Genomic DNA, 26,316 nt, shown 5'->3' with positions numbered 1-26,316 from the left:
CTTGCTTAAAGGTCAATGACGATGCAGGTACCTGGCGCCTGTCAATGACGTCTGACAAGGTGATTATAACCCTGGGAATTGGACTTTCTCTGGGAAGACACTGAGACAAGCCAAGCTTAAACTATCACTTTATATTTGAGCATTGTGAAAATATTAACAACTAGTCCCTTCGACTAAAGATGACACTACTGTGTACAAGGTTCAAGGATGTTGTTTTAAACTAAGTCGAGCTACAAGTCAGCCGCGCACAGCCAGTCATAAGCGTGTTGAACTGACTTTTGCCAGTACTCAGTACCTTGTCACTTTGCACTCTGTTCGGGTTAAGATGTGGTTGTCCAACAGAACGCACACACACACACACACACACACACACACACACACACACACACACACACACACACACACACACATACACACACACACATATGTATGTACACTGTATATATAAATACGTACACGAAAGCACACACGCATACATGTACGCTGTCTCACACCGTATGACACACACAAACAAAACACACAAACTCAAGTACACACAAAACAAACATAAACACACAAAACTTACAAGCACACACAAACACACACAACTTTTCAATCATGTCGAAGTGGTCAGTGACAGAAAATTCATGGCATTAACTTGAATAATGTTGAAGACCCTCTGTATAAGGCCAAGGTACTTAAGATTGAAATCGTCCCAACATGACCTCATGTCAAAGTTCGTTCACCCGCTGGTGTTTGTCTATCTGTTTGTGTATTTTACAGATACTTTTCCACCATGCAACAAGTCCCCCACACCTGCAGAAAAATATCCCGTGAATCTATTTTTAGGTTGATGCACACATCCATATTTGTTGTATCTCACCCAAAGTAAGCACTTCTTTAGACTGTGCTGAATGAGAAGCATGTGAGATATGTGTTGACAATAGTTTGTACGTGCAGTGTCCGAGAGAGAACCCAGCTTATTTCAAAAGAGCCCCCGGCCACAATCAGCGCCTACGCCGCCGCACCCTGGGTATGCCACCAGGTGTAGTCACCGACAAACTAGTGCGCATGCTCCAGTCTTTGTCTAAGATACATGCGGCTTCTCCCTGCAGTTCTGGGTTCACTGGACTTCTTTGTGGTTTCCTTTGTTTGAGAATTTTCCGCACCGTCACCGCAGACAATCCGATAAGTGATTGATGGATACTAGAACGACAGAGGGCTAGTTATTACTTCTGATCAATTGGCGGTGTTTTCGTTGTTGTTGTGACCGTAAACCCTGACCTTGTGTTGTCTGTATTGACATGGCACTGGTGTCCTGACATAACTCATGTATCACCCACCGTGCAATCATCGCTCATTAGTTTTCACGGGAGAGAGGAACCTGTAGTAGCACTTTCTGACGTACACTTCAGTATGGCTCTTTGAGGTATACATTGTGTGGTTTGATATTAGTTGACATGATTTACTAGTACATGTATATATATGAAATTTGTATAGCCCACAAAATAAAGATAAAGTTCTCAGAGACTGTATATCCCATAGAGTGCACGGATGCTATGCGCTTTTTGATCTGCCGGGTTCTGACAAGTAGATTTTTTCCCACATATGTCAAAACGCAACGGGACGTTAAAATTGGGCTCTCTTGATAACGTTGGGTAACATAGATTCGGGATTTTTCCGATAATGGTTGACTGAAATCAATCTAGCAGAACAATAAACCATCCTTTTTTTCTATTATTCTGTCAATATCATGTACTATCTTTGCACTAATCATATATATGGTAGATTTTGTCTCTAGTCGTGCTGACACCATAATATTTCAACTTGAAACTACCGTCCGCCGCACGCACAATGACAGTGTTGTCGGACAGGGGGGCACATTAATTCGGGAGAGAAGATTCGTCTTGAATATCTTACCGCTAATCACATTTTATACAGCAGCTATTCGTTCCATCCTTGGCTTGAGGAGAGTGCTATGGATATAGACGTGTCCAAGTAAAAAAAAATACACGAAAAAACGGCCGCACCGCACACATCAGGCCTTTGCTAACATCCCGTTTGTTGAGTGGGTTGAACGTCACTCAAAGTCGATCCCCACCGTCATGGCAACGTGTACATTATTCATGGCAAGTTAGCTGGATGCCGTAGCAATGGTTATACTACTATGTCCATGTGTTCCTTGTTGTGTTAGGAGCAAACTTTGAGGAAACTATCGTCTTCAGTCCACTATCACACGCAACATTTAGACAAAAAAGTGTTCCTCACAAACCTTTTGTCGTCTGCTTGACGACATGATTCTGGGTAACAATATGGCGGCGGGAAAATACACGTGCCGTAGGTTGTAGCAACAAAGAGGAGTTTTGATGATTGATCACACTTAGAATCCAGTTGCAGGTTAGCAAAAGAGATTGTAATAAGTTGTCTTGTAAATTACTAAATAATTGTGTTTAGCAGGCAGGAGATGTGACATTTGTCTTATAAACCAGCGAACAACCGTGCAGTGTGAGTCTCCCACGAAGCCCCCAGACTCTGTCAATAAGGGACGGAGAGTTTTTGACGTCGCCAACTTCTAATGCATGGTTATCGAAGCTTTTCAGGCAGTGTTCTGAATGTGTTAGTCTGTCAAGTTTGCATTTCTAGTGGTATTCCTGATGTTGCATCTAGCACATATCCCTAAATACCCCGTTTTCGAAAAATCCCGAATTTAAGTACCCCACGAATTTATGTTACCCAACGTTACCTCTCTTACGACCTTGACCAACCAAAGTGGAATCCGTGTTCTATGCAGACGAGAAAGTCGCTCTCTCTCTCTCTCTCACACACACACACACACACACGCACACACACACACACACACACACGCACGCACATACACACACACACACACACACATACACACGCACGCACACACACACACACAAACACACACAAACACATTTGCACACACACGTACACACACACACACGTGCGCGCGCACACACACATACACAAACTCCCACACACGGACACACACACACACTCAAACACACACACACACATACGCACGCACGCCACTCAAGGCACACTCACTCACAGACACACATACACACACACACAAGCATCAGACACACACACGCTCACAAACACACACGCCACTACTGCTGCACAGTGTCGCAAGTATAACATTACAATTATATGCTATGCAGGCAGCGTTGAGAGTGCCCAGCTAGTGTTAACATTGAGCAGCTGCAGACATGTTCTTATTTGCCAAAATCAGAACGTTGACAACTTGTTATGGTGGGCAACTGTCAGCACATTCTCACTCGGGAGTTAGGGAACATTGATGTTAGCCAGACAGGCGACTTTTCTGCTGACATCACCCCAAAGTTAGACCACTTGGCTAATTATAGATAGTACAAACAGACACAAGAAAAGTACAAGTTGATGAAGTTGACATGTTGGCTAAGGTCCCATTTCCACTAGACGGCCATCGCAGAGCGGCTCCAAAACGACCAAAATTGGATTTTTGTGACCCTTGATTTCATAATCAACATATGGTGCAAGATGTAAAAGTATTATTTCAAAGACAACAAAACCTAAGACACATTGGTCTTTATTTATGGGATCATTGAACGATCTGTCAAATCTGTATATGCTCAGTGGTCGCAGCGAGGTCGCCGCCCTTGACAAAGGGGTATAAGAAATTACGTTTGGAGTACTTTTGTCAGTTTTTCTCGCTAACATACGTATAGAGTAGTGCTTCAGCTAGGTTTGATATATTCACTCACTGTAAAATTCTGACCTTGAATGGTACCACGAAGAAAATACATACTAAGACCTACAAATTCCAACGTTTATCGCATGCACGTTCACTTCCAGGCTCCGGCCGTCAATTCACTCCTCCGACCAAGGAGGTTTTATATATAAAACCTCCTTGCTCCGACAAGCGACACCGAGAGGTCTAGAAACGAGATGACTCTAGAACACATCGCTACAAAAAGGATTGGGGTGAACAAAGGGCTCTCCTCCAAATATAGTACACCTCTCGAGCTACGGTTCACGTTCAAGGTTACAGACTGGTTCCCTGAGTTACAGTATTCTCCTTCATCAACTGATACCGGGCGGGATTCCAACTCCGTGTCCGCGCTGCCAACAGTCGTCTGCAACCATCATTCACGTAACAGTCGGGGCACGTGGAGTGGGAAAATGCTGAGGCCTAATCTAGCAGGAGCACACATTTTCGTTTGGGAATCTTTGGGATGTACGAGTTTATCAGGTACAATCTGTAACATAACAATTGACTGACGTTATCTGTTGTGGATATCGATAGAATAAGCTAATCTGAAACGCATCTGTTTTGATTTGTCTTGTCTTATGTGTTTGTTTGTTTGTTTATTTCTTTGTTGATCCATCACGGGCCATTGATATTTTAGTAGTTGGGACAGGGGTGGGGATGGGGGCGTGTCCACAGAGACCCTATCACACCTGAAGTAACATCGGTGGGTAAAGGTGCGCCGGGAAACGTCAGGTAGTTGTGTCAGATTCCACAGCTATGTCAAACCTATGACGTATCGTTTGGTGATAGAAATCCGCCCCTGTAGTTACAAAAAAAGCCGCTAGGTGGCCGAAACCTACACAACTTATTCACCCCCAAAGAGTCAGAAACCACTCAAAATAATGCATGGCCATAGCATGTCACGAACACGAACCGGACGTTCTGCTGCAACACCATAACAAGCCGCCTGGGGGGGGGGCAAATCTAACCATTTCGAAGTCTCATCAAGCCCTGCACACATACCAAATATCAAGACAATCCATCCAGGCCTTCTCGAGTTATGTTCACGGTTCATGCACATACATGCAAACATACACAAATACAAACGCTACCAAAAACATAACCTTCTTGGCGAAGGTAAGAAATCCCCCCACACGAGTGGCAGCGCTCCTACAGCCCCCATCCCACGGTGCGGGCCTGTCCCCATCTCTACGGTAGGGGTTGTCGGAGACTCAATCTATATCACACAGCTCAGACGTGACTGGACAGTCGCCAAGAGTGCCTGCAGCACCTATTATATCACAGGTCGTTAATCCCCTCGCCTTGACAGACGCAAGACTGTCTATATTTAGCGCGGGGGTACTGCACGAGTCCTGCGGTCTGTTGTGACTGACAGATCAAGAGGTCGGTAAGGCCCGCTGGCATGTAGGATCGCCCGTTGATAAAGGCTGTTTCCCTGTATAATTGCCAGTTCCCACGTTCACATTTCGAACAATGGTCTCTGTTCAGTCTTGTAAATTCTCCGAAGTCCTGTATTAACCCGGGAGTTTAATGGGCAGTAATGGAAGTTTCGCACGTAGTCACATATGTTACAAAAAGCGGCTTGTTCACAACATTCTTTACGCGTACTGCAATAATCGAAGGGTGTATATTTCTAGAACTGTGATTTGTCTTCTATAACTTAAAAAAAATCTGGAAGGTATACTTGCATTCTTGTGATTTATCATTTGTGTCTAGGCTTTGCCTGAGGGGAAAATAGGTTTTAAGATTTTGGACCCATACGGGCTTCCTTTGAAAGTGTTATGCATATCAAATCGTTTGCAAATGACACGTATCAATCATCTCTATCTACTACAATGGGTGGAGGAAGGTAGTTATTAACTTAACGGTGTTTGACGCCATTCTAATGATCAAGCCCATTCAAGTAGCAGTAGTGCAGGTATCATTTAGTGCAGTCTTGTGATTTACAGTGCGATCGTGTGCATAAGCAGATCATTCAAGCAACATTGACGTTCCCTCACGTGTATACATGTTGAAGTAGCCACGTGGTAGCCTGGTTACCATCGTAGTTTACCTTTGGCCAATCCGTGATTAGCAAGCGAAAAGAATGAGCAAGCGGTTAATTGCGGATGATGGTACCCAGGCTAGACATACAGTCCCTCCAAGTTTCACGGCACAGAAATTCACTATGCCATGCCAAGTAGCAGTTACTCAAGCAACTGGATATGATTTTGAAAACGGTCAAACGTTTCAAGTAGCATGCACTACCTTTTGTCAGTGACACTGAGCAATATTTGTCGCAGGTTTTTAACTAGGAACTACGTTATGTTACAGGAACGTCCGTAGTATTCCTGTCCTAAGAAACCAAAGGTGTGAGATGACATCATATAAGTCCGATTAGAACCAACTTCTTCGTTTCAGAACACCTTATGTGCGAAATGCAATCATTCTTGCACGCAAGCAAGTATTTGTATACTTTCAACAGTTTCGTTAGCTGGGTATCCGTCCGAAACAGTGTACAAAACAATCTATCTACCACCAAAAAATCAAGACCATAGCACGTCCAAGACAAAAGATACAAAAACCGGAAGTTCTGTTGCAGTACAGTAAATACATGTATCATCAGAATCCATCCAGAGGTTCTTTAGTTATGCTGACTACAAAATCTGGAAACACAGACACACACACACACACACAGACACACACGCTAAAAACTATACCTCCATTTTTCATGTCGGTAAATTAATTATCTTAACCACATTGTCTCAAGGCATCCCGCTCGGTAGAAAGATGGGGATGCCTTTTTCTTTAGTTAGATGAGTTCAACGCCCGACAGGCCTTGAACTCATATGACCTTGAACTTGGACGATGTGTGACCTGACGCGGGTCAAGAGTGAGCGTTCCCGGGGGACCATTAATCGGAATGCCGCCACATTTGGAAAGATACCAGACAGAGCGAACACGAAACTCCCGCGGCCACGTGGAAAAACAACCTATGTGGTCTCTCTAAACTTGAAAGTACCCCCATGGGTGAAAAGGCAACCCATAACACGAATTATGTTTCATAAACTAAGTATATGACCGGTCAATCTAAACGCAAAGATTTTCCCCGCAATGTTTCCTTTAAGTGGAGAGCGTAGCTAGCTATAGGCACAGCCTTACTGATTTAGAAAGTGCATGACCTCGCAAGAAATACAGTTATGTAAGGCGTGCGGCCGGCATCTGCTACAATGAACTCACAGATGCTGACTTTTTATCGACTACAGAGAAAGACGTCTTTGAATCGCGCTGGACGTGTTCCAAGTCACCACAAAGGGCCGCGTGTCGTAATGCAGCAAAAGAATCTAGATGTGCTAGGATCTCGTCGATGAAGTACTTTTTCTCCGACTTTCTCTGACATCGGTGGGAGAGTCACTGGCGTTAGGTTAGTCATGATGGCCTAGACACCTGTTTCTACGTATCATTTGAAAAGACAACGGTGGTGCGGTAATATCGTATAGGTAAAGGAAGTCCCAAAGCCATTTTGTGGTCGTTAGGGGCAGTGGGTTGTTACCTGTGTCTAGGGCACGGTATTGGAGGGGGGGGCAGCCCTCTCCTTCCACCGCCTTAACCTCCCCAACCGAAGTCAGGTATCCACTTTTACACCTAGATGGAGAGACCGAAAGTCGTGTTAAGTGCCTTTCCCAAGGGCACAACATCGGGGGCATAACAGGGGATTTGAACCCAAGACCTCTGGTGGTGCGGATATATAGCAAACTTCTGAAGTGGTGCACACTGTAGAAAGTTGATATTATTAGTTACCTTCGCCGAGAAGGTTATGCAGAGGGTAGCGTTTGTATGTGCGTTTGTTTGTTTATTTGTCTGTAGTGGACCAGCATAACTCGAGAATGCCTTGATGGACTGTCTTGGTATTTGGTATGTTGGTAGGTTTTGATGAGACCTGAAAACGATTAGAGTTTGGGCCCCCTAGCGACTTCTTACGGTACTGCAGCGGAACTTCCTGTTTTGATATCTCGTGTTCTGGACATGCTATGGAACTGATTTTTGAGTGGTAAATAGATCTTTAAACTGCAGGAGCATGTTTTGCGTCTGACTTTGAAAGGGAATAACTCAAGAAGGGCTTGATAGATGGTAATGATTTTTGGTAAGTAGATAGCTTGAGTGATGATGTACATGATTAGATACTTCTTATGCAAATCAGCGGTGAGAAACAGCACTCCAGTCAGAAGCTCTGAAGAAGGTGTCTGATAGACATCTAAACGTTAGCAGGTGAGAACTGTACCTGGTTGTGTACAAAGAACCTCCTATATCCTATATTCTACCAACCTGATGAAATTATTTTCGGAAATCAGTATCCTACTTGCATAATTAATGAGGAAAGTTTATACATCCACCAAATTCCATGATAGGACTCTGAAACATGTGACATATGTAACTGAGGAAGAGAGAAATATTAATTGATATGAACTATGCAAATGAAGACCTCATTTGCATAATTATTGAGAAAATACTTTAACAAGATGGCCTTGGTGGATGGTCATGATTTTTTGGTATGTGGATAGCTTGTGTGATGTTTAGTATGATTGGACGATAATTATGCAAATCACATTCTAATTTGCATAATTAATGAGGCAACTTTAAAAATCCGCTATGTTCCATGATATGGCTATTCAAATTGTGACTGAGGAAGAGAGCAATGTTGATAGATAGAAACTATGCAAATGTGGGCCTAATTTGCATACTTAATGAGCAACTTCTATTATTCCACACCGGCAGATGACGGCGATTTCATACATTTAATACTTTTTTGTGGCATCGGGAAGTTATGTGAATGTGAACATCGTTGAATCAAATTATGCTAATAAGGGCCTCATTTTTTATTTTGCATTTCTTCGTCTCGGTGGAGGTGAGTGGGGCTATGGGACCGGTCAATTATGATTTCTCTATGATTGTCAGATATATTTAATTCTGTCATGAGTGTTATTTGGCAAGTCTTCAGACCGACGCACGACGGACATCTTACAAGGCGAACATACGGACCTGTGCCCGGAGCCTGCTATAAGGTCTAGTGGGTACACACGGGGCTTGTCGCACGTACACGTTCGTCCAGGGAAAAGCTAGTCCGTGACTAAAGTCTGACAGGTCCTTGAACTGTGTCAAAAGAAGATATTAGTGTTGGACTAAAGATTTGTCTCGGGTCCAACCAAGACATGACTTTAGTTGCGACTTATGAACAGCGATTGATTGTCATGTTTCATTTGGGAAGCTTCAATTCGAAACCGTGACATCCTTCGTCCGATAGTTACCATTCGTTCAATGTTAGCTATATTTGTCCTCACTATTCGACAGTGTACTATTCGTATTGGAAAGTAGTGGTTCTCCGAGTTGAAAGCAAATGTTTCGAGTGATGTCTGTGTTTTATGATGTGTATGATAGAGTTTCACTTGAGTCCTTTTAATCTAAACTTATTTTTTTAAATATGGCCCTGAAGCTGCTCTTCTGATCCAACTACACATGATACTGTTGTAGACAGAGATGTCACATCTAAAACGACCTGTTTACGCATTGTGGGGGAAGGTCGCTAATAAAGGAGAGGAGAGGTCGTACGTATAGGTCCGGAATGGGCAATAATTCAACAATGTTGACTACAGGCGAGGGACGTTGTCACGTTACAAGAGCCAGCCTGGTGGGGTAGTGGGTAGGCTTGGGAGGGAACCGATATAGCGTCCATAGCAGGCTTTACGAGTTGGGCTTTTGGGGCTTCTTTTCTGGTGGATCAGTTCTAACTGTACAGGGTTTCTTGTTGACTGGCTCCGTCACCCACAAGAAACGGAGTACAATTAGAGCTGGGGAGCCATCAGGAAAACACCCCCAGCGCTGAGGAACTAACCACCATTAACATTAATCCGCCTGGTTACATATATACGCCACTTTGAAAAACAGTGGGTTTGAGAGATCTCTAGTGCAGCACCCCAGCTATGCACAGTTTAGATAAACAGGAGTGCATTATTCCGGGGGATGTCGGGTCGTAGATCTGTTTGGATGTATCTTTTCAGTCAAAGTGGTGGAATTATGTACCTTGGTACCATGGTGGAATTATTACTTTCATCAGTGTTAACGGAAAGACTGAGAAAAGGTGGCGTAGATTAAGCCGAATAGTGGTTGGGGAAAGGAGAGGACAGCTGAAGCAAGAAAATATGATACAAACGAGATAAGAACAAGAACAGAGGGGATAAGTCGAAGAAGGCTCCGTATGATAGTCAGTGCTTGCGAGACTCAGTGAGAAAAGTGGTGATCCGCCTGGAGTAAAAATCGTCCAAACAAGTTGCGCTGCCCTGAAAGACGGGACAGTGAAAAAGATGAAAATACGACGAAGACGACTTGGACAAGCACGACACAAGAATGAAGTCGTCTTTATAAACCAATGACACGCGTACATGTAACAGGAAATCAGGACAGGATGGTAGTATTGATAACGTAAACGACGAATTTACGAGTTTGTCCCCAAAGAGTTTTGACCTGGTTGCTCCTATGCGAAGGGAGGTTATTCTCGGTCAAACCCAATCTGAGAAGTCTGCAAACGCTCAAGATCTCACATACTCATTAGGTGGCTTGTCGCAGAAAATAGCAGAGATCGGATTGAATGTTTGGGGAAGAAAATGTGTAGCGGTGCCAAGAGAGGCGGGATTTATATGGAATTTCAGCGTCCGGAGTGACCTCTTTGTTCGACACATATCTCATGCTACAGGTGTGCATCGCCTAACTGTACATATGGATGTCACGGGGTTAATAGTCGAGTTACTAAACGTAATTGCAACAAAACAGCTACACAAGAACAAAGGAGCACCTTAAGAAGCGAGAAGTGGTTGTGGGGTGAGTGTACAGGGTATCCGTAGGGTGGAGTGGGGCCTATGTAGTTTGCCTCATGGGGGAGAACAAATAAAAGTGGTCTTGATATTTTCTGTGTTTGTCAACACAACGAACAACATGTATCTTCTTGCTAATGCTTAAGATATTATGGGTCTACAGCGTTCGTGCCCAATACCTGGCATTGCATATAGGCAAGAACTCGCACGTAATCGCATAGTCGCAAATCTGACGTCTCTTCAAAGTGTGCGTGAACCTTAGGCTTTCCCGGCATCTTGAGACTCTGTCAAGAAACTTTAGTAACGATTTCCAGATTGGCGGGATGGCTTGAAGCGGAATTACAGCAAGAGAGCAGAATCTGTGACACAACCACTGTCTGTCTCGCCATACGCGAGCGTCGATGTATGATTGATCTTCTTCATGTCGGCGCGCGCCTCGGGCCATGGACCGGACTGTCCACGGCCCGTGTTCTGACCAGGCAGCAGCCGGGGAGGAACTCCTGGCCGGAGACACAAGGGAGCTGACCCGTAGGCGTGGTCTGCACACCGCGGAGAGACGTGGTCTGAGTCCGGGCCGACGCAGTCGCAGTGAGTCGGTCGGACCCACGTCGCCGACATTCCACCACTGGGGTGCACGTGGGGCCGGTCCGACAACATCCTCGTTATGGGCGACGCGATTAGGCCTCGGGGATTGCGGCGACTTGTTGGGGGGGTGGGGTGGGAGCGGGTATTCAGAGTTGTCAGCACTGCGAGTTACCACTAGGCGCGGCAATAGTTGCCATAGACACTGCGTGAACAAGGGCACAGTGCCGTCAGCCACACCGACTAAGAGAGAGGAGACATTGTTTAAACTACACATTCTGTGCAGAATAACAAACAATCTTGTAGATGAGCCAACTATCAAGTACCTTTCCCCGTAAATAAAAGCGCATGACGAAACTGTCAAGCAAGATATTTGAATAGTAAAAGTATCATATTTTTTAACAAATGGTTGTACATCGTGATTTTCGTACTCATAGGGATACCCCCCCCCCCCTACGCAAACGTAGTATGGCGAAGTATGGCGATATCTTTACCAGCAATTATGATACATGATACAAAATCTATTCCATTCTGTGATTAACGTTCCTCTTGCATGGGTGCCGACCTCTGGGTACCGACTAGTACTGAACGAAACTCGCACATGATTGTTGATCTCCAAGTCACGAGGAGTAGAAGATATGTCGTTTTGATACAGTTACGGTGTACTTTATATGCAACAGTTGTGTGAAGACTTTTCCTGCTCGGTCCATTTATCTTGTCCTTTCTCACGTACATCCTCGCGAGGCGTAAAAGAAGTCGGTCACTCTAACTTCAGTTTAACCATTAACCACGAAGTTTTTGAAAAGTACTACTTTTGGATCACTAGTCATAGAAACCCGTTGCTCAGCACAAAAAGGACAGAATGGTTTCCGATCTCAATTTCAGAGATTTTGAGAAATGTAAACTTTTAGTGCGGTTTAGGGTACATTTGTTGAACCTTCGCCCCCTATGTGACACTTGAGTGCATGTTTTGAATAAAACGGGGCATTCTGCGCTTCAAGGTCCTTTTGAATTCGACGTCGTCAAGCGCGTGCTATTAGAGATTATGTTATTGTTATGATCACCCTGATTTTTTATCTTGGCAAACTTGAAGCTAGCCTATCATTGGTTCGGGGTCAGGACATCTTCGTTGGGGCAGTACCGTCTTTCGGAAGGGGCGTAAAATGGGGGTCCCTTGTTCGACGAGGTGCCTCGAGCACGTTAAAGGGCTAGCACCCCCCCTCCCCTGTAAAAATATACCCCGCTACTGGAACATGCAGCAAGGAAGCTGAACGGCAAAGGTCTGAACGAACGAACGAAGGAACGAACTATCATTCGGTTTCTTATCTCTAAGAATACGCAAGTTGCAACATGCTCTGTTCCAATGCGTTGTTTTCTACCATACACTGAAAGAAACAGGATACTAGCCAGTCAACACGGGGGTTATCTATAAGAACACGATCCTCTCAGAGAGACGACGGACCAAGGTGCCGACGACAAGGTGAAGATATTTTTGGAAAGTCGGCCAAGGGCGCGAGGCAGGGCGAGCAGTCACAACAAGAGCTCGGTTAGGACGCTCAAGGTGAAAAGTTCTGTGATCCAACCCAGCCTGTCCGACATTTGAACACGGTCTTCAGCGGGGTTTCTGGCTTGTGAAAACACCCTTTTTGTGTAATAATTAGCTCTCACGGGTCAGCAGTACAACCAAGTGTCCTGATAACTAGGTTCTCACATCGACGAGCATCACGGACCGGACCTGGTCTCAAGCAGAGTCGTCGGCCTCGTACATATGGTCAGAACTTTGAACAGAGTTAAGGGCGCGGCCACGTTCGTCCTGGGCGATTTTGATACCTTGTTTTTCTGGCCGCTTACCTACTGATTTTCAAATGGACGTCAGTTGAAAAGTAATGACCACATTGATTCGAAATTTGGTGGATTTTGCTAAAAGATCATAATACATAATTCTGCCCCAAAATTTGAGTTGTGCACTTTATTTCATGGGTGAGGTCCAGAACGTATTGATCACCCCTGTACATATCGTTACCATTGCAAACATCAATAGAAAGACAAATCGCGTCAAGTAGTCACACATGACGGCAAGTTCAAATCGGCCATGGTTTGTGACACGACTCAAGATGACTTGGTCGACTGACGCCCAGACAAATAAAATGTGTTTGAACTACCACGTAATGGCCGTTGAGCGCTCGTCGAGCGATCGCTGCAACCCATGAGCGCTCCTTGAGCAATCGTTGCGTGACTTGAGAGAGATCGCGGGATCGGACGATCTTGGTGATCATAGATCACTCTGGCCAACTTATAGGTCGCTCAACAGTCGCCGCCTAAGATGACGTTATCTACTGAGCTTCACGGTCACAAACCTGGACCATGTCGACCTCCTGGTTGAGTTACATGCAGGATCCTACCGTAAATACAGGTACCGCTTTCATCTGCGACGTGTGCACAAAGGCGACGGACCGCGAGATTTAATGAAAACTTGATGTAGGGCGAGGACGTTTTCTTTTAACGTCTATTAACAGTTCTTCCAGGTCACATAGTGGCGGATATATGTAACCCGGAAAATGAATGTTAATGACAGTTGTAATGATTTCTTTTTCTTTTTGTCATCCTCAATGGAGGTGAATCTTGATGCTTTTCAAATGGCTAGTAGGTCAATGCGACTTCGATACGGCTCACATTTTAGCCAAGTATACCGCGGGGCACCCCTGCTCTTCTCGATAAGTGTGTTGGGTTCTTTTACGCGTGCAGAGGTCTGCGGTTAATGCCTGACGCTCCATCATGCATGGGGCCGCCGGCTTTACGTCACCATCCTTAATGCCGAATGTAACCCCTTACAACATGCCCTTGACATGATTTTATTCATGCAACTTTTGGACAAAGGACTCCACTGTTGTCATTACAATATTTCATCGAACATTGTGGACAATTCCACTGTGCATGTGAACATTAGGGAAGGCGGCTATTTCAATTCCAATCTTCGTATTCCAAACATCAGTACCTCCTCTCAACTCCAACCGTTAGACCGATCTCTACTCTAGAAGGTATGAAAGTTACGGCCAGTTTCTCCCGTATTGGAAGTTCAGCATAACTGGGCCATAGCTAACTAGATCGAAGCGAATGACAGATTGTAATCAACAAACACAGCACAACCCCATTCCACGGACCCTGTCCGAGCTCACGTCGACGTCGTGCATGGTCGAGAAGTTTGCCCAGTCGAGGTTTGTGGGACAAGGACGCGCTGTAGGATAGGGTCTACCCTGGGCTGGGGGCTTCCGTGCGGCGAGGCACGTGCTCGCCAAGCTCGGCATGTGCGTGACAAATGGAGAACAATCACAACTTGGGAGAGTCCATTCTAAACTCATCATTCTATCATTGCTGATAAACAGAGGTCATCAAGGTTGGTGTAAAGGTAGAAAAGGCGCTTCTGCATCTAAGAAAAATATTTGGTGTTGAATACTTCGTGTGTTAGGTATTCTTAAGTCGATACAAACTATAAAAGAAAAATCAAATTCATCAATTAATATCAAGAGTTTAGCCTGAATTCAATCAAGCCTCCTGTGACCGCTCGCCGCCCTGTAACCGCCTCGCAACGGGGAGGGGAGAGAAACCCCCGGACAGCTGGAGTTTGCGTTATACAGACTATCAAGAGTTATAGGACAGCGAAAACGGTCTAATGTCGTATGTGAAAAAACAAAACAATCATGATTTCATTCAGATCTGCAATTGCGACAGAAGGAATTTTCTGACATTGGAGACGGTAACCAAGACTCATAAAGGATCATAAAGAAGTACATTGCCCAGTGGTCTAAGCCGATGAGTACTACAATTATACAAATCCTCCAATTCTTACGTACAAATCTTTATCGTTGTATACCGGGCTAGCAAATGCATACTAGTATTCTAGAATTCTATCCAGTCTTTCTTTTTGGGCTGCTTTTGTATAGTTAAAACTGTAATGCAATATTTAGAGCGTGCAAATATTACTTTTAACTTTGATTCTAAGGAAGTTACGATAATGGCATATGAGCATATTGATGTAAATTGGTCTTGCAATTTGAGGAGGCTCGATCCATTTTTCCAGAAGAATAAGCTTATGAAATGATAATTCTCTTGATAAAGGTGGAAGACGCACGATCGACCTAATTTTATTTCGATCATGACAAAGATATATTATTTACGCATGCGCACTACAGCCCTCTCCGCATGGTTAAAGATGTGGCCGGACCAGTGTCATCACTCTCTCTATTGTCTCCAACAAACACCCGGAGGCAAAATTCTCACCTATTCGTTCAGAAATAGAATTATTCAGTCTCTTATGTGGGGTAAGTGGCCTGATTTTCTATGTCGAGGTTAAAAATAGCTCTTGGGTGCTAAGACACTTCTTAACTGTCAAATACTTTAGGTCACTAACACACTTCACGGACAAATGTTTGGCCCAGAGAGAGCGAAGTATTGGTAATGCGCCAAGAAGGGAGGAGAAAGTCATAAGATACTGATCAGCAAAGAAGCTGTGATACAAGACATCTTGCAACCATGAAAGTGTTCCTCAGACGATAATATTTTATTTGGCGGAGCATTTGGAACCTTGAGTTTTCAGACTACTTTGGCAGATGATTAATCATTAACATGTAGCAAGGACATTTTATTCTATCTAATGTAGAGACGACCTGTACTTTACATAGGATGTTACATTTATTTACATCACCATTCTAGAATGGTCAGTTGGGCATCCATATATCTACCGACAAGTCATGAAGTGGACTTTTTACGGCACCAAAATGTATTCGTGTTTCAAACAACAGTCAGAGGGCGTCGCTTATAACAATCTTAAGTTTTGCACATCCAAATGCAAAATTAACATTCAGTCATAAGCATCTAAAGGACAAACGTCTAATCTCCAAGCAGATGTACGTTGGGATAGAAGATCGTGACGATTTCTGACTGTGGCGTTTCTTTTACATGTTAGATCAGGTGCAAGTAAACGAAAACGTAACCATCCCAACATCTGCTTGGAGAGTACAAACGTGCAGCTCTATGTATATATAGTAGACGGACACTCATTTGAGTCAAGGACCAAGGCTGGGACACTTATACCTTTCTCCTTTAAATAATTAACCTAGAACAGTAGACACATTTAAGTGAGTTAAATTGATGCGAATTTCTTTTTATTATCAAATCAGATATGGACAAACTCAACTTATTTGGTATGAGAAGATTCTGATTTTTGGTAAAAGCATTCCAAAAGGCAACTTAATAAACCAACACATTTTCACCTATTGGACCACATACAGGGACGAATTCTGTCTGTACTTTAGTTGAGGTGAACATACATAGAGATATACTTACTGTGGTTTGAAAATGTGATGTAGTAAAACAATGTAAATCGTTTGATGAACATGGAGGCCTAGTATAGGCTATATATGCACCTGTTTTGTCTATTTGTTTACCGTATTATGTGCTTTCTTGTTGTGCAAATGAATGAAATATAAACTAATGAACAAGAACAGGTGTAACAAAATGTCAATTTTCATCCTCTGCACATCTGTGTCAGGAAGACTGTTGACCAATATATTGGGACACTGACTTAGATCTGGATGATGAAATGATTCCAAAGGCCTAATCATAGTGCTATTGTTCACCAAAGTCCTTGTCTATTTTAAGCTACTGTGTATTTAAATGCATCTGTCTTGAATTAATGAGGCATGATATAAGGTTACACAGCATAAAATCTGGCCTGACGAAGTCAGCCATTTTTTTCATACCATAATATAAAGTTTTGAACTAATATAAACACAAACCTTAGAGAAAGAACAAATTTCTTTACATGTTGTGTTTTGTTGTCTTATAAATCATACTTTTGCATCGTGCATCATATTCCAGTCATGATAAAACCAGGGGTCACACAAAACCACTTTTTGTCGGTCAAAGGTTACTCAGTGATTGCTGTCTATGGGATAGGGGGTATCAAAGCAAAATGCAAAGAGGCAATCAAAGTTCATAGCAATAGCAACACAAGTTTGAAGTGGTGAGAGCTCACTGCAAATAGAAACTGACCACAAATACTTCATGACCTGACACTGCCTTTATTCATGATTTCAATGAAAAATTAATTTGTTATGAAGGGGATCAGACAATGGCAGTCAAGCCTTAGCCAGAATACTGGGCAATTATATATTAGCTGATACAGTGGTCAACATAAGCTGACCTTTGGTACAGATTAGACAACCCTTTCAAGCATTCTCATTTATCAGAGAGAGAAAAAACAAGTAAATATAGCTAGATACAGTAACAAGTTCTACACAGTCATTCTTTTTGGGCTGCTTTTGAATACTAGTGGTTATGACTGTAATGCAATATTTAGAGCAAATATTACTTCTAACTTTGTTTCCAGCAGCTTCCATGGGTCAGTGTGTGTGTGGGTCAATGTATGGACTAATTTGTGGGACATCAGATGGCCAGTAAGTGGGTCAGCCAACATCCTGTTGGTCAAGATAGTCAGCCCACATGCCAGGACCTGAGTCAGAGATGACCAGTCCATTCTGTTAGTTTCACCTGCATTCAGGACACAACTGGACAGGAGTGAGTACAAAATGGGTCACACATTCTGTCCGAATTCTGGACATCCACCATTTTGCCTAATGCTGTGGTCATCATCTTTGCAGATGGACTGGAGGAAGGATCACTCATAGGACATTCAAAACGAATCAGTACTGACTAGTTTTCAATCTTGAACCCCCACCTGTATTGTAGATTTCTGAACACTGATGAATGTAATGTTGTGACAGCTAGGTTGTCAGTTTTGGTTGTTACAAGAAACATAACAAGTCTGGTACACATTAGTTGGGAGGAAACAGTGTCAAAAGGGGTTACTGAGCAGTTATCAAGGGGAAATAACAGGAGAGACCCCACAGTTGGCGCCTGCACCTAGAGGCTGTACTCCACAAATGATAAAGCTCGAGAATATGCAATGGTTAAAGGGGCATATTATAGAATATGGGTGTCAAAACTACAAATATTCTTAAGACTAATTTTTGCAACTAATTTTCAACATATTTGCATATTTTTTTTTTCCACTCCATGATCCAAAAGACCCTAGCTAGTTTTTGGTAGCCTACAAAAAAACCTCCCCAGCCAGGGGGTTCTCGGCAATCTCATGGAATCCTTGATGTCTGCTCTGCCTAAACATTTGTCCTGACTGTTCAAATGGACAAGTTTGGCACTGGGAGGAGTTACATCTTCTGGAAGGATTCGTTGATGTATCGATCATGTCCTCTCAAACCCCAGAAGGGTATAGACACATCTTCGGCTTGAACAGTCCTGAAGTACAGTCCTGTAGTCACTGTAGGTTGAGGTCCAGGGCCTGGCTCACTCCCACCACCACAATGTCCGGTAACCCTCCTGGACAGAAAACATACACAGCCAGATTAATATCAAGTTATTGCACAAAACATACTGGAATACTTCATTTATTTCAGGTCCCGTTTCCACTAAGCAGTGATTGTTGAGTGACTGTACAACGATTTCGTAATTGGAATATGATGCAAGATGTAAAAGTATGATTCAAAAGATACCAAAGCACACAGAAAGTCAAAAACGAAAAAAATGAAATTTGTTGAGTGATTTGTCAAATCTTTGGTCGCCCAGCAGTCACAGTCTCCTGTGGAAAGGGGTTTAAGACATTATCATGTTGTCTGTGTTTTCTTTTTAGAATGGTCATTGGAATTCGGATGTGCACAATATAGTCACTTCACTTCAGTCCCATAGCTGAACTACAAAAGTAAGAATGGATTAAATCAATCATATGTTTTGTGACATTCAAGTTTCTACAATGTGTTCAGAAGAACATCATTAGGCTACAGCAAGTAAATTTCATGGAAGACATCAGTGTGCACCGGTGATAGTCAACATGACAAGGAAATGCTGAGAAAGGGAAATTATGTTGTGTGGTAGCCTTGAATGCACAACTAGTTAGGTAACTGTAGAAGTGACACCATTGTGGTAGCCTTGAGTGTAATTCGTATTGAGTGGGACTAGGCCACCACATTAGTGTCACTTTCTGCACATCTTGAATACAGGAATTAAAGACTCGTTGGCTATAATACATGGTATTATTTAGTTGCTTCGATTTTTGTATTCATTTCTGGTCTCTATTCTGAAAATTAAGGCATCTTGTTTTCTTGGGGGGGGGGGTCCATCTTTCTTTTTTTTTAGCTCTTGCAACAGATTTGGTGTCTGTAGATGATGTCATCCCAAAAAATTACTTGCCAGGGCCTTAGAACACTTGCAGAGGTTCCCACAACTGCTGGCAAACAGACATGCTGTAGTGAAGGTTGAGGACCTGGTTAGTGTCTCAAAGACTTGAGCTCAGTACCACACAGACATCATTCATCTTCTTTTGTCACATGTTGCAATTTCAAGAAGCTGATGGTAGTGCAATCTAGCTTTGCTATGGCTCATGTTTTTGGCTAAGCACACTGGGTCACCCCTACTCTTTTTCATAAGTGTGTTGGGTTCTTTTATGTGTAGAGATTTAGAAATTTCATGCTTGAGGCTTCCTCATACACAGGGCTGCAGGCTTTATGTCACCATCCAAAATGACACGAATGCAATCCTCACAACATAACAGAGCTGGGGCCGACCCTGGGATCCAACCCCTGCCCACGGATCCACAGATACTATTGAGCATCAAAATACTAAATCCTAGCTGAGCACCAAAACATCAAACCCTAGCCAGCCAACAAATTGCTTGAAATCTTGTCTTTTCTTGCCAGAATAATTGGAACACGACCTTCCTACCTGGCCGAATGGATCCACTCTACTCTACTCTACTCAGAATAGTTTCCGTCCCTTAATCTGGAACATTGCCGTGGGTATGGAATGGGGTCACTAACCCCTATCTTGGCCAGGATATGGAATACTGGGTCATTCCCCCTCAGCTTCCTGCACATCAATCAGTGAATAGACAGGGAGGCAAACATCTATTAACAGACCTTGAGGAGAGCCCTTTCCTCAGGGGCTTCTAAAAATAGCACCCCAAACATGATCACCTCAGAAGGAGATGGGAGGATAGTAGGTTGTGATGACAAACCGATGTGGACACAGCTGCACTGGCACAGGCTGCCAGGTACTGCACAGTGATGGGGCAAAAACATGCTGAAGAGAGCGAAAAAGTGCAGTTTCCAAGAAAAAAAGGATGATCATTTCTAACAAACGCAAGGTTCAAAATTCATAGGTCATTGCACTGCACAGACATAGATAGGAACACAATTTTCACAATGGTGTCTCCTGTCAATAATAGTGACCAGGTCTATCTGACACGTACTGGGATTCTTATTATCTACAACAAATAGGTTTTTGCACGCACGTGTGTGTGTGCCTGTCTGTCTGTCTGTCTGTCTGCTTGTTTCTTTGTTTGTGGACAGTATAACTTGAGAAGTCATGCATGGATCATTATGGTACTTGGCATGTTGGTAGGTGTTGGTATGAATAGATGCTGGGCACCTGGCGACTTTCCTAGGTACCGCAGCAGAACTTCAGGTTTTGATATCTCATGTTTTGGACTAGTTCTGAAGTGCTGCAATTCTGAAACATTAGGCCATGCCTATTCAGTTATCAATAGGAAGAACCAGACACACATATGGTTCTGAATCTGACTTCTTTCCTTTAAGAGACTCACCTCAATGAAAAATGACCTGCAGGCCGATTTGAGCTTCTCATAAACACTCTATGGTAAAGAACATGTTGGTGGGCTGTTATGCCATCAGAAAAAGACAAATACAGTTCGACACCCTGATCTTTGGATGACCCTGAATCTTGGCAAACCTGCTTCCCTGCCAACTTTTCAGACAGTTCTGGTGAATGGGTGCCCATTCAGCAGAGTGTCCAGTGAACCAGGGTAGCATGGCACTTGGGTATTACCTGACCATTGGGAATATCTCCAGTCTGGGAACAAGAGCTGGCAAACATGCATGGGATGGAGATGGCAGGAGCCCAAAACAAGGCCCTAACACATATCAGTGCAGAGAGATACCACCCAGCTGAATTTCAACACTATAAGTCCTGCCCTCCCGATGAACTTTTTCTGTTCTTACTTAGCAAGTATTTCAAGCCTGTAATATGTCTCTTATGCATTCCGGTTGAAAAGGGTGAAGTCAAGGTCAAAAACAATTGGTATGAGGAAACGGGATATTGTGACAGGGCCTATTTTGAGAGAGTGTTGTTTTTCACGTGGTAATGCCTAGTGGCACATAGGGCAGCAAGTTTCCTTGCTGTTTCTGTAACAGGGTATATTTTTTACAGGGAGGGGTTGCTAGCCCTTCCGCTTTAATGTGCTCGAGGTACCCCTATTATACGTCCCTTTCGAAAGACGGGTGCAACCCCGACCAAGATCTCCTGCCTGTCCCAGGATTTGAACCGGGGTCTCCCAGTTAGCAACTGATTGGAACCAGGAGCTCGACTGTAAGGCTGCTACCAGTTGAGATACAGGGACATCCTTTGTTTTGAGAGTGCAGACCTCGAAAACGTTTTTTTACAAATTCCTACAGGGGAAAAGGTGACAATGTGAAGCAGTAAATGAAAGAAATAATACTTCCTCCCTCTAGTGGAAATCATGCCAGTTTGATACATGTGTGTTTGGATCTGTTCTAGCCTACCTTTCTGTGTGGGGTGGATAAATCATGCCAGTTTGATACATGTGTGTTTGGGTCTGTTCTAGCCTACCTTTCTGTGCGGGGTGGATAAATCATGCCAGTTTGATACATGTGTGTTTGGGTCTGTTGTAGCCTACCTTTCTGTGAGGGGTGGATAAATCATGCCAGTTTGATATATGTGTGTTTGGGTCTGTTCTAGCCTACCTTTCTGTGAGGGGTGGATAAATCATGCCAGTTTGATACAAGTGTGTTTGGATCTGTTGTAGCCTACCTTTCTGTGAGGGGTGGATAAATCATGCCAGTTTGATACATGTGTGTTTGGGTCTGTTGCAGCCTACCTTTCTGTGAGGGGTGGATAAATCATGCCAGTTTGATATATGTGTGTTTGGGTCTGTTGTAGCCTACCTTTCTGTGAGGGGTGGATAAATCATGCCAGTTTGATACATGTGTGTTTGGGTCTGTTGCAGCCTACCTTTCTGTGTGGGGTGGATAAATCATGCCAGTTTGATACATGTGTGTTTGGGTCTGTTGTAGCCTACCTTTCTGTGAGGGGTGGATAAATCATGCCAGTTTGATATATGTGTGTTTGGGTCTGTTCTAGCCTACCTTTCTGTGTGGGGTGGATAAATCATGCCAGTTTGATACATGTGTGTTTGGGTCTGTTCTAGCCTACCTTTCTGTGAGGGGTGGATAAATCATGCCAGTTTGATACATGTGTGTTTGGATCTGTTGTAGCCTACCTTTCTGTGTGGGGTGGATAAATCATCACAGTTTGATACATGTGTGTTTGGGTCTGTTGTAGCCTACCTTTCTGTGAGGGGTGGATAAATCATGCCAGTTTGATACATGTGTGTTTGGGTCTGTTCTAGCCTACCTTTCTGTGTGGGGTGGATAAATCATCACAGTTTGATACATGTGTTTTTGAGTCTGTTCTAGCCTACCTTTCTGTGAGGGGTGGATAAATCATGCCAGTTTGATACAAGTGTGTTTGGATCTGTTGTAGCCTACCTTTCTGTGAGGGGTGGATAAATCATGCCAGTTTGATACATGTGTGTTTGGGTCTGTTGCAGCCTACCTTTCTGTGAGGGGTGGATAAATCATGCCAGTTTGATATATGTGTGTTTGGGTCTGTTGTAGCCTACCTTTCTGTGAGGGGTGGATAAATCATGCCAGTTTGATATATGTGTGTTTGGGTCTGTTCTAGCCTACCTTTCTGTGTGGGGTGGATAAATCATGCCAGTTTGATACATGTGTGTTTGGGTCTGTTCTAGCCTACCTTTCTGTGTGGGGTGGATAAATCATCACAGTTTGATACATGTGTGTTTGGGTCTGTTGTAGCCTACCTTTCTGTGAGGGGTGGATAAATCATGCCAGTTTGATACATGTGTGTTTGGGTCTGTTGCAGCCTACCTTTCTGTGAGGGGTGGATAAATCATGCCAGTTTGATATATGTGTGTTTGGGTCTGTTGTAGCCTACCTTTCTGTGAGGGGTGGATAAATCATGCCAGTTTGATACATGTGTGTTTGGGTCTGTTGCAGCCTACCTTTCTGTGAGGGGTGGATAAATCATGCCAGTTTGATATATGTGTGTTTGGGTCTGTTGTAGCCTACCTTTCTGTGAGGGGTGGATAAATCATCACAGTTTGATACATGTGTGTTTGGGTCTGTTGTAGCCTACCTTTCTGTGAGGGGTGGATAAATCATGCCAGTTTGATACATGTGTGTTTGGGTCTGTTGCAGCCTACCTTTCTGTGAGGGGTGGATAAATCATGCCAGTTTGATATATGTGTGTTTGGGTCTGTTGTAGCCTACCTTTCTGTGAGGGGTGGATAAATCATGCCAGTTTGATACATGTGTGTTTGGATCTGTTGTAGCCTACCTTTCTGTGTGGGGTGGATAAATCATCACAGTTTGATACATGTGTGTTTGAGTCTGTTCTAGCCTACCTTTCTGTGAGGGGTGGAGAAAACTGTCTGCTGAGAAGGACAGTACTGGCTGGTGGGAGGCTCTGTATGGGAATATACAAATGTATTGTTCATGTTATATACATAGAGAATACAACATAGAGAATACATGTGAATTACTCCATGGAAGCCCATGGGATAGAAGTAACATACAGACCAGTTCAGAACACCTGTATCAAAAGTTATCACAGCCCATGCATGACATAAAACAGGATATGTGCTTACACCATAAACAGAGCTTTTGGAGTTATAGTTGCAAGTTTATAGTTTAGGTTTCCTTTCAACGGAAATAGCGTTATAATGTAATAGTTTTCTTCCACAAACTATCATTAATAGTCAACGAGAACTCAAGAATGTATAACTCACTTGTTCCTATCTCCTGATATTCCATCTATTTCCCTGCAAGTATAAATCACAAGATATGATATCAAGGATACTATGATTGTGCAAACAACATAGAGCTCATTTACAACATTCCCTGGTCTATCCCTTAACATTGCCACACTTCAGGTTAGGCCCCAGTGACCAAAGATGGACTTAGGAAAGGTGTAACATATGTTGAACTTGCAAAAATGACATTGCTAAGCAAAAAACTGCAGATAAAAGATGTCAATTGTAAATAAAAGAGGATAAAAAAAATGTAGAAAAACAACTGACTCGTAGCCTAATTGTGTCGCCATGTTGATCTCTAGGAAATCCAGGAGGATCTTGGGAAGGATGTCCTGGTGTATCAAACCCTACAACAGAAGAAATGGAGTCAAATGTTAAACAACCAAGGAGGTTATAAAACCTTGGTTAAACAAGCCAGTGGCTGCATCAACAACATCACCAAATTGCTATTAACAGACAGCAGAGGTAATGCTAATGGTAGACTGAGGAAATCTTGGATCGAGTTAGTCAAGAAGGACATCAAGGTGTGCAGCCTCACTGGCTTGGACCCAAAGATGGGTTTCGCAGAGACCCCTAGGTGACATGAGCAAAATTGCAGCCCTCCTCAAGCCATATACATATTAGGTATTGTACATCTATATGATGAAATAATAACACTGCAAATATGTGATTTTTTTCAACAGTATTGTTTTGACCGTGAACTTACAATACTGCTAAAACCCCCCTTCCACTCCTTCTGGAAAATAAAATCCACAGGAAAATACTTGAATGTACAGTAACCTGTAGGTATGTCTCCAGCCCCCTTCTGCGCTGTTCCAGCACCTTGGGGTTCCAGTTCCGCACACGTTTAGGGGGAAACTCTGGGGTCAGGTAACTTTTCTTCATCTGTGGAGAGGACGCCAAAATAATCCCTCAAAATATCAACTTTAACAACTACATTGCACACAAACACTATCTGATGGACAACTGAGATCAATATCTTCACATTTATCTAAAGTTCTGGTCTAGTTTCTGAAGTACACTGTGTGTATACACACAAGTAGTCCAGTCTAAAAGTAAAGTAGTCCAAAAATGTATGTGCATGTTGGGGATAGGTTTCTACTGCTATAATTAATAAATGGTGGCCTGCATGCCGTTTTAATTCAACTTACTGTGTACGTAGCTGTACCGCTCAAATCTATCGCAGAGCATAATTGGTATATTGTCGTCCTAATTTTGAGTAAAGCAAATCCTGCCTGCCTGAATTTTTAGGGTAGAAGGTGGACAGGACCACCCCATGCAGATCCCCCCATTCTGCAGTTCACCCCTATTTCAAAAGAGGGCACTACAAAGAAGACCTTCACACAGACTGACATCACATCAAATACTAGTACTGGAATCAACCTTACCTCCCTGTGCAGAGCATGTAGCTCACTGTAGCGTTTCTCCAGAGAGTGTCGCCGGCCTGCAGCACACACCTCGATAACAAACACCTAGGACAGATGAGCACAGGTAAACAACAGGACAAGACTGGACATGGTTCCAATAATTTTTCAGAAGACTACTAGTAGCAACAACAAAAAAGGAGAATGTACACACTTAAGCTTACACTCCATTCAAGTAAACAGCATCTCGCCAGTAACAGATTATTTGTATGTAATCACTGTCATATTATTTTGACACATTCAAAGCAAAATTTTCTGTAGTATTAAAGTAAAGTTTCAGAGTGTATCATAAACCTGTGCTGCTAGCTGTATAAACGTTAACACATGGCGTATCAAAACATTATGGTCGGTGGCAAGTTGCACAGTGCATTAACGTTACCATCAACATGACGAACATTATAGGCTTTCTGTAATAGTTACATTCTGGTACCGAATGTCATTTTGTAGTCACAGACCAAGTAACATTTGAGTAACGCCCCCCTCCCCATCAACTCACTCACTCAAAAACTTCAGGAAAATTGCAATGGTCTTACCGTATACGCTTTCTCGTCAACAGACTCTATCTGTTTAAACTGCGGTATTGATACGTCGATCATCTTTTACCCTACGAAGGAGGGTGTAGAGAAAAAGAAATAAAGAAGTTGGTCATTTTTACCACAACACCGCAGCCATATTGGAATTTACGTATCGCATAAAAGCGCCACCTTG

The 26,316-nt window shown here is 43.2% G+C and overlaps 1 protein-coding gene across 1 annotated transcript; it reads right to left on the bottom strand.

The window, feature by feature from the left end:
• Positions 1-17,570: 17,570 nt before the first annotated feature.
• On the bottom strand, positions 17,571-26,316 carry LOC136428228 (sorting nexin-24-like). Its single transcript, XM_066417568.1, has 7 exons — positions 26,142-26,316; positions 25,573-25,656; positions 24,965-25,069; positions 24,452-24,531; positions 24,161-24,193; positions 23,777-23,838; positions 17,571-18,579 (listed from the first exon to the last, which is right to left on the bottom strand). The coding sequence occupies exons 1-7, from the start codon at positions 26,202-26,204 to the stop codon at positions 18,518-18,520; spliced, it is 489 nt and encodes a 162-aa protein (XP_066273665.1). The 5' UTR covers positions 26,205-26,316; the 3' UTR covers positions 17,571-18,517.

The sequence above is a fragment of the Branchiostoma lanceolatum genome, chromosome 2 (assembly GCF_035083965.1).
Source record: "Branchiostoma lanceolatum isolate klBraLanc5 chromosome 2, klBraLanc5.hap2, whole genome shotgun sequence".
Taxonomy (NCBI): Eukaryota; Metazoa; Chordata; class Leptocardii; order Amphioxiformes; family Branchiostomatidae; genus Branchiostoma; species Branchiostoma lanceolatum.
This window is presented reverse-complemented; position numbering and strand designations above follow the sequence as displayed.